We start from the raw sequence: 9,595 nt of genomic DNA on the forward strand, positions 1-9,595 counted from the left end.
TTTCTATGAACAGAATATGAGATAAGTGATATAAGTAATTTGATTTTCTATTGTTTAATTTTCGTCATTTATATTTATTGGTTTTTTCTTTAAGAATGCATGTCAGTGATTGTAAGTTTATTTTACAATAATATCTTGTTAATCAAATGTGTGAACAAAAACGAACATTGTATTTTGTATAAATTTTAATATAGAGTATCTTATTACACGTATTATCTTATGTCGGAATCACGAAGAAATGTTTGTCATAGATATGTTGACAAAAGAATAATGTTGTGCTGATAAAGCCATAAATATTTTATGTACACATAGATAATGTATAGTCCAACATACTTTTTCCAGTATTTTAAAGAGGTCCTTTCTTTTATAAGTCCGACATACTAAAACAATATAAGAATTCTTGTTATACAAGGAATTGTTAATATAATCATATGCTATATCTGTTTTCTTTTTAGTCTTACCTTTCTATAAAAGGTGCACGCATACTTGATGTAATAGGAGCTGGATTAGCTTCGTTAAGCTTGAAAACACTCTCGATACGAGCGATTTCTGTCGAGGTTGTGTCCATGCCACAAAAAGCAGCCCAATCATTTACGACCATACCAGCAGCGATTACATTGCTGCCCCTGTTCACTGTTCCGGTCTAAAATACAATTATCGTTTACAAAAATAGAAAATCACAGAATCTTTGTTTGTCTTACCGCAAGTGGCACTTGCAGAAGAGAAGACAACTCGTCTTGCTCTTGAATAGGCATATTTGGATGCACCAAACCACCTTGGTTGGATAAAATGGAATATGAACCGACAAGAACATTACTTGCAATAGTTTGTCTAAATACTTCCACATTCAGAGTATCAGCTAAAATTTCTTCAGTTTCCTTCAATTAAAAAAGATTAAAGCCATTAAAGTAGTATACTTCAGTTATAAATTTCTTAATCTAATATAATAGAAGATACATAAAAAATTTACCTTGTCCAGATCTGGATGAACTAAGGCAACATAATCGTTACATGCTATAACATTGCCTAGAGCAGAGAGTCTCTCTTCCACTCTCTGCACCTTTACATTATCTGGTAAGGAATTCCGAATGTGTTGTAGTTCTGTATCTGTTGTTGTATTTGGTACTAACAATCCATTCTTGTTCGCTATATTGTAAAGATAAATATTTGTAAGCAATATATGTATACACAGATAACATATAGGTAAGAAAAAATGACTTTCAAAACCATTTAATTTTTTTATGATTGATTTTTTTCTAAGAAGAAATAAATACATGCAGAGTTGGCATCTTTCACTACGTTGTTGTTAAAAATATTATAAATAAAAAATATTTAAATCGACTAGAATAGCAACAAACTACATAAGAAATTTTTTTTTAAATCTTTACTATTTTAATTGTTATCTAATTATTTAGATAAAATATAATTTTTATGTATATATATTCATTAAATAACCAAACAAATTTGAAGATTTTCAAGAAAGTTTCTTATGTATTAATCAAATGCGATTCGATTTGTTTTTGTGCCACACTATTAGTAAGTTCTACAATGACAGTACTAAAAATCTATAGTTCACATTACATATACTATAGATTTTCAATACTATCAATACATTTCGGAATATATCTTAATATTCATTATTCAATTAAAGACTGTTAACTTATTGTCATTTTGATAAAAATTATTTTAATATACTTACCAACACATAGTCGACCTATGATACGGCATCCTGCTACTGATGCGTGAATAACTGGAATTGTCTCAGCTAATTCTGCCTCAAACACGCTGCAATTACATCAACAATGAATCATAACAATTATAACAATTATAGTTTAATCATATCAAAATCGAATGATAGATCATTGCAAGATGATAGTAACGTTTACATTTTATATTACATATTATATTTTTTTCCATATTATAGTGTACATTCTAAAGTATATTATAATGTACACATACTAAAGTTTAACGCTTATCATTCCATTTTATCTTGCTTAATAATGTATAATTATATACTATTTTGACACATTTTTGAGGTTATGATGTAAAAATAGGCATATCCTGATAATATCATCCTGAATATTGTTGCTTTTATTAACAAACAAAATTAATTAATTAAAAGATATCAGTTGCCAATGCAGTTTCGTGCGATTGCGTTATGGGTGACGTCATGCTCACCTATAAAAGTTTTCGGAGCCGCCGATCGCAACCAAACAGTAGGAGTTCGTCAACTTTGAGAAGACGCCGATCTCATTGTTGTTCTCGAATTGCACGCGCACCGCCATGACCGTGGAAATGTTCTTTTACATCGGCGTTTTTAGATCGAAATATCGTGCGAACGCTCTTGGTGTTCGTACAGATTAGGCTCGTGCACGAACGATAACCTCGAAAATTTGGCAAGTGCAGTTCGCGGGCACGCTAACACGAGGTATTTAATTTCATCATGGAACACGAGATGGTAGCACTCGCAGCACACCTTCTGGAGTCCCTAGAAATTATGGCAGGTATTCGTGCACGCTTTTTATAAGATGGCGGAACCAACTAAAATTACTACAAAAGTCAGGCAAATTCAAATAGAAGAAATATATACGTATTATACATTAATAAATAACAAAATAATTTTTAATGTAAATTTTTAATCTATTATAAAAATAACTATAAATAAATAATAAAAATTTTACTAATATTTCAATAATATATTGATATAAATTAAAATAACAGTATTAAATTACACAGAAAAATTATTTAATAGAATGCGTAAGTCATTGTCTTATTGCTATGTGTAAAAAATAATATTTTCATCTATTTTACATATATATTTAAAAAGCTTTTTTTTTTAAGAATCTCAATTTTTTTTATAATTAATTTTATAATTAATAATATTTTTCTTGTGGGATTGATTGAAAGTAATTAATTGTATGAAAAATCCTTTTTGGTAATAATTTTTGCATTTTAAAATACAATAGCTTAAGACATTTTAATTTCCGTTTATTTATAGTTATATATATATATTATTTTAATTATTTATAATTTTATATATAGTTATTATAATCAATTATCTTTTAAGGTCAGCCTTTTATTTTAATTTATGTTAAGTTGTAAATATTAAACAGAAGTGTGATTACAAAACGTAATACAACATATATAATTGTACTTCCTAGATAATATATTTGTTGCTTAAGATATCTAAAAGACGTCTTTTAGATGTCTTATGTCTAGAAAATATCTAAAAGACGTCTTTTAGATATCTTATGCAACATGCATGTTATCTGGCTTACCACAAAGCTGTATCTTTCGCCCAATAAAATACGCGATGCCATTTTATTACAAAATAGCTTCAATAGCCAGGCTTTTGCCGATATTCATAGTCCGTTCTTATTTTATAAGTCTTAAGTAATGTCTTCATTAAGATGCTATAATACAGCCCTCTAATTGGTTCATGAAACAGCTTAAGACTGTACTTAAAACGATCTTAAATATAAGAACCGACTATGAATATCAATCTTTGATTGGTTCATGACATCTTAAGACTGTACTTAAAATAGTCCTAAATGAAAACTCGCCCTAACTTCGCCGATCGATACGGCAATGGCGGATGCGAGTCTCGAATTCTGTGCAAGTTCGAGGCTCATTCAAAATCGTATCTCTACGCACGAATATGATGACGAAATAAAATAGATTCCATACCGCTTCGCTTGAAGATTTTTACATTGAACGATGCAGCGCGGCGACGAGATATAGTGGTACGTTAATGTTACACTAATAGATTTACAAGAAAGTGAAATAAAGCTGTTTGATGATGAAATAAAATGAAATCATATATATTATAAGGATATCTCATAATAAGTATAATTATTTTATAAGTATAATTATAATACAATTGGGAAATTAATTATGTTAAATTAAATATATTTTACATGTCCCACGGTCGATTCAAATTTTTTGGATTAATTTAATACAAGATGAATACGTTAGAAGATAATACAAACATTATATGAAAAATTAACATGAAAAATACTGACACAAGTCATAAGCAATCATATTTCTTCAAAATTAATATTTATAATATGTTAAATTAATATGTTTCAATAATTTAATATTTATAATGTATTAATTAACACATTTTGTTCGTTTATCTTAGAACTTTATTTTTATGTTATTATTGCCTGGGAAAAAATGTTTCATATAATCATATATAATTATATAAAACTATATAAAATTATATATAAAATATGTTCATTTATATAACATTTTTTCCCGGGTGTTGACTTATTCATAAGTTGTATTATTTTAACACTAAGAAATGTTAAATCGATCTAATTCATAATAAAGTATTCAAATAACACATATTTACATTATGTTAAATTAATACTCGAATATACTAAAAATTCGATACAAAGTTTTAACAAGAACCTTAATAGACCGTTTCTAACACAAATACAGAATGTTTTTAACTGTAAAGGAAATTATATAAATAATAAGAATTATTATACTGTTCTATATGACTGAATTAATATATTTTACATTTGTACATAAAAAAATAAATTATATATTTAGAATTTATCGAAAATTAGACAGAAAGTTCTAATACATTCCAATGAGTCGGCAAAGAACAATTTCATTATTATTATTATGGTACAACGTTACATTGTTGCAAAATGAATTTACAAGTTTTGGACAATGTAAATAAGTTAATTTTTACGTAGCAAACAGACTAATGAATTTTTATTATCATAAATTTACCGAAATTTCTTTCGATTTTTATTTATATCTACTTCCAATGGGATTTATCTTTGTTTAGGATTAACGTCGATAATGCGAAATCGGGAAGTTTCATCCTGCATCTTTTTCACCTCCTCACGAAATCCGCAATCTTGTGGTCAACGAGCTCGATCTGGCACTCGGATTTCAATCTTCTTCCATCGTTGATCAATATACAGGTTCTGAGATGTGTGACTGAATCTGAATCGTAATTCAATAGCGAGATGATAAACAAGGTAAGTAAGAATATATCATAAAATGTTTCCTTTCGTATCTCACGCAGTGTCAATAAAATTTAAATTAAAGATAAAATGATAAAATGTTGCAACATATCTATAACATATCTATAATGAGAACTGCAGTTTCTATAATTCTTTGTCGCGTTTGAGTTATATTAATGTCATCATACTCAAGGAAGACAGAGAAGCCGTGGCCCTCCTAAAAGTCCTGAATCTTAAAGAACAAAAATAATTAAAACCGCTTAAATGAACTACGTTTAATGAGTATTCACAAGAAATTATTTAATTTTGGAAAGAAAAAAGAATTGAAGGTGAAAGTTATAGAAAGATTTTCTAAGAATCAGTTTACAATTTTAAAAGAAAAATTAATTAGTAAATATGTGTAATTTTGTGATTTATCTGCTAGTAATTAATTAAAAATAATATGAAACAAAAATCTAATAATCTTCATCTACTCTTTTTCTTCTCCTAGATCCAAAGGTCTCAATTTTAATTTGTCTCCCCCGCCCCCCCCACCAAACAAAATTCTGACTACGCACATGAATGCCATACAAATTTTTCACGCGCTAAAGAATTTCGCAAAAACTAAAATGTAATTTTGTAAAAGAATTACGTCGCTTCATGTGACGTAAATTTCGGTCTTTAAAATGATAATATTTTATAATATAACGATATTATAGTTCCAAATTCTAAAATAATACAAACCAAATAAAAAAAGCTATTGTAAAATACAAAATTTGAAGAGTAAAACGCTTACATATACTTACATTGGAATATACTTCCATTATAACAAATTGATGATCAAGTTGATAATTATAAATCTGTACTTGTAATCATATTGGTAGAAAAGATCTTAATTTTTTAGGATTGGATTCGGAGAGTTTTGGGTATTATAAATTTATTTATGACAATAATGTTCAATATATATTATTGACAATCGAATTTTGTCGCATCGTAAGAATATTAACGTTTCGTAACTTACTATTCGTAGTGCTTACTTTAATAAGGTGTCAATAAAAATAGTGGCTGATGAAAACCATCGTTTTATTAACAATGTTATCGTAAGCGTTATAAATATGCATAGTGTTGTCGTTTTGATTGGTTCTGGAGATCATCTTTCCGAAATTATCGGCAATATATTTTAGCGAGAGACTCGTTACGTCTTTCAATCGAACGCCACGACGGATTCGCATTGAATAAATTCGCAATTATTACATGTTGTATATATGTATACGCAGTTCTCCTAAATATATCTCATATTCGTAATAAATGAGGTTGATAAAAGTAGAGCTACAGCTTTTGCGTTCGTGCCACTCTGCGTCGTTCCCCTCGTTCGCTCTTACTTTCTACCTCGTACATATATTTTTCTCGTGTATATCAATATAAAATAAACATAGGAAAATCTTCAGTTGTTCGGCTTGAACGTCGTGTATTGCGGCGGCTTCTCGCTCTTGTAATGGGGCTTCAATGTCGCTAAACGATCGGGTTTGAGAAACAGCTGCTCCCCCTGCACAATTTCCATCTTAGGATCTTAACCCTCGGTAGCTCGCAAATTTCCATCCGAATTAGCCTGCTGCTGCTCATCGAACAACTCGAATCTTGAATATTTATTACTGATCTCGGGCACTTGTCTTTCATGGAGAAACTAGGAATTTATTTTTGAATCGTCCTCAAATTCATACCTCTCTTCAAAAAGTGAAGATTATGTCTACGGAAAGTTTTATGTGCAATAATATTTCATAAATTATACTCATATACATATAATAATTATAAATAACGCGCACTTATTATATAATTTGAATTTCTAAAAGAATACGAATTTTGGAGTAGCATGAAAATAAACTCTTTTGATCGTTTAGTGAAATAGAACGCAAAAAACGCGTAGCCTTAACGTAGATTAATGTACAAATTAGTTTTATATAAATCCTCTTAAAAAATAACGAAATATTTATATATGAATTATTTCGAATATAGTTCGACATACGGAGCTGCAGAAGACTAATACGGATTTAATACGAATGCATACGCGTATAGTGCACGAACGGGGGCATGAATTGCTATCATAATGTTCTACGGGTTATTACTTGGCAGTCGGGGGATAGAAACTAGCATAGGTGCAATCTGTGCAATTCTAGGCGCGTCCGAAATTGGCACGCGAGGACGTAAAGTTGCAGGGTTGTTCTACACCCATGACAGCACAGGTGCCAAATAATCCAGGCTACAGTTAGGTAGCAGATTTAACATGGCAGGCAAAACCGAGACTAAGGAAGTAAGATACGTGTATATGCATAATAATGTAAAAAGAAACGTAGATTGTACATAAGTATAATTAATCATTTATCTTATAAATAATGTACGTTATAAGAGATATGTGATGACGAATGATTCTTGCGATAAGATAAAAGAACGAATAGATGAATAATTTCATACACGACGAATATATCGCATAATAATATATTTTTCATTAAATAATAAATTGAGAATATAAGATGAAAATAAGATTAAAAAATAGAAAAAAAAATTTCGATTGTAATCATATCGATTGTAGCCAGGATCAGGATATATGGGTGTGATGATAAATGGTACCAATAAGTATGATCACTTTTTAATGATGACAACTTTATACACGAAAGGGAACTCGGCACAACTCCTCGAAACTATCTCGTACGCCATACAGTGAAGTCCCATATTGTTAATCCAATTACAAAGTCGATGGTGTTCGCCTTTAAACTTAATTAATGTCGATGATAACAGGAGATATAATATTAGCTAATCTTAATAGGACGATCGAGGTAACGGTAAACAATATGGTGCATCGCACTTGAGTTAGATGAAAGTAATCAATGGGAAAGTTTCTCTGTACATAATCTCGTGAGGTGCAGGGTACATACAAAATGCAATTCCGACATGCTCACTCGTTGGTCGACACGTCCTGAAACGATCTGTACAGCTTGGTTCTCATTTTTCTGAGAGTCTCTGTTGAACCGATAAATTATTCGTACATGGCTACTATACAACTGTGAATCGAATCACTGTCGGTTGTCGGCTTTGTTCAAACTACCCTTTGCAACAGCGACGTAGAAGCGCATCGTCGTAATTATCGCAAACGTACCGTGGGCGATTACACATCGCTGTTAACGTCAAAACTTTCATTAATTGGACGTCGATTCGTATGTTAGATCTAAACAGATATACGTATGTATATGCGTATGTACATATGCACTTACTGTTCAATAGATAGCAACATATCATTATTAAATCGTAATGAGCAGTAGTTTCAATTACTAATTAGTATCTATGATACAAACACTCTTCAATTATGGTTTTCGACGGTTCGTTTACAATGCTTATCAGCGTTTCAAGCGTACGATGTCAACGATCGAACGAAAGAAGGAAAAAAAGAAAGAATTATATCTGCGGTATTGATATTTGCTAATCGCGCCTACAATTTTTAGTGGCAGTGTGGGATAATATATAGCAGTAACGAGTTTCGCGTAACAATTAATTATTTCGTTCACAATGCTTATCGTCGTTTCAAGCATACGATGTCAACGGTTGAAAGAAAAAAAAAAAGAAAAAGAAAGAATTACGTCTGTAATATTGATATTTGCTAATCGCGCCTACAATTTTTAGTGGCAGTATGGGGTAATGTATGGCTGTAACGAGTTTCGCGCAACAATGATTAAATTACAGCTATTCTCTTATAAGTTTCCAAAACGGATTGGATGATCTCGGTGCGCGATCGGTCGTTCGTCATTAAGAGCTGCGAGCGTAAATTCGGCGATCTCAGTCGAGTTCAGTCTTACGTTCTTGAATCCCGCAGGACGCGCGGCTGCAGGGAATATACTCCTTTCTGGATGCAAGTGAAATCAGAACAGAACGAGGTGAGCTATCCCCGCGAGAAGCGAGCCGAGACTCTCGGCAAGAGAATTGATAGGAATTCAGTTTACGATTAAGCGTTTCCAATTTCAGCCGTAATGAATTCCACTCAATTCACCTTAATCCGGTTACTTTTTACAAGGATGAGACGCGACTCAGACGGAATCGTGCGCGTACAACCGGCCAGTGGAGGCGGCGTTATCGTCGACACGCTCTACTTATGTACACATCTATCTAAATTAAATTACAAACAAGGACACAGCGGTAATTGGTGGAGGGACACCCGGGAACTAGATGCAACCAAATGCATGCGTAATGCACCCTACCGAGCGCATAAATCACTCAAGCGACTATCGCGATCGGAGAACATGATACGTTCGATACTTGCACGAGCAGCGCGTCGTGTCGCCGCATAAGTATTGTAATTTAACGTTGGATCGTCTAAAAACTGTTTGCGCGAGTCGCTAATGGATGGTGTCGTCTCCCGTATAATCGTACAGTTATATTATATAACGATTGTAACATCATAATAAACTTTAACGCGTAAAAAAGAACGCGAGCGAGGATGACGTACACGTTAATTACTTTCATTGGTGTAAGGAATCAACAAATTTTTGGACGACCCAGTAGAGTGTATTGGGTACATTAAAACGTAATGTGTATCTATATTTATACATCTCCACGTTGGTCGTATGTGTGTGTGTGTGTGTGTGTGT

General features: G+C 31.6%; 2 protein-coding genes across 2 annotated transcripts in view; both read right to left on the reverse strand.

Moving 5' to 3' along the window:
* Positions 1 to 102: 102 nt before the first annotated feature.
* On the reverse strand, positions 103 to 2,460 carry eIF6 (eukaryotic translation initiation factor 6). The gene is made up of 6 exons (XM_018462002.1): positions 2,179 to 2,460; positions 1,700 to 1,785; positions 971 to 1,146; positions 702 to 878; positions 462 to 643; positions 103 to 380 (listed from the first exon to the last, which is right to left on the reverse strand). The coding sequence occupies exons 1-6, from the start codon at positions 2,283 to 2,285 to the stop codon at positions 365 to 367; spliced, it is 744 nt and encodes a 247-aa protein (XP_018317504.1). The 5' UTR covers positions 2,286 to 2,460; the 3' UTR covers positions 103 to 364.
* A 3,569-nt stretch (positions 2,461 to 6,029) lies between these two features.
* LOC108731596 (B-cell receptor CD22) overlaps positions 6,030 to 9,595 on the reverse strand; it is a 29,832-nt gene continuing 26,266 nt past the window's right edge. The window contains exon 11 of the mRNA XM_018461991.1: positions 6,030 to 6,507. Within this exon, the coding sequence (XP_018317493.1) occupies positions 6,406 to 6,507 (102 nt within the window). The 3' untranslated portion in view covers positions 6,030 to 6,405. The remainder of the gene's footprint in view (positions 6,508 to 9,595) is intronic.

This window comes from Mycetomoellerius zeteki, unplaced genomic scaffold (genome assembly GCF_001594055.1).
Source record: "Mycetomoellerius zeteki isolate Tzet28-1 unplaced genomic scaffold, Tzet1.0 scaffold135, whole genome shotgun sequence".
In the NCBI taxonomy this organism is placed as follows: domain Eukaryota; kingdom Metazoa; phylum Arthropoda; class Insecta; order Hymenoptera; family Formicidae; genus Mycetomoellerius; species Mycetomoellerius zeteki.

Coding starts and splice junctions, on each gene's coding strand:
- eIF6 (XM_018462002.1), bottom strand. CDS start 2,285: ATGGCGGTGCGCGTGCAATTCGAGAACAACAATGAGATCGGCGTCTTC. Junction 1,147..1,699: donor CATAGGTCGACTATGTGTTG/GTAAGTATATTA, acceptor TTTACAATATAG/CGAACAAGAATGGATTGTTA. Junction 644..701: donor TTCTGCAAGTGCCACTTGCG/GTAAGACAAACA, acceptor ATTGTATTTTAG/ACCGGAACAGTGAACAGGGG.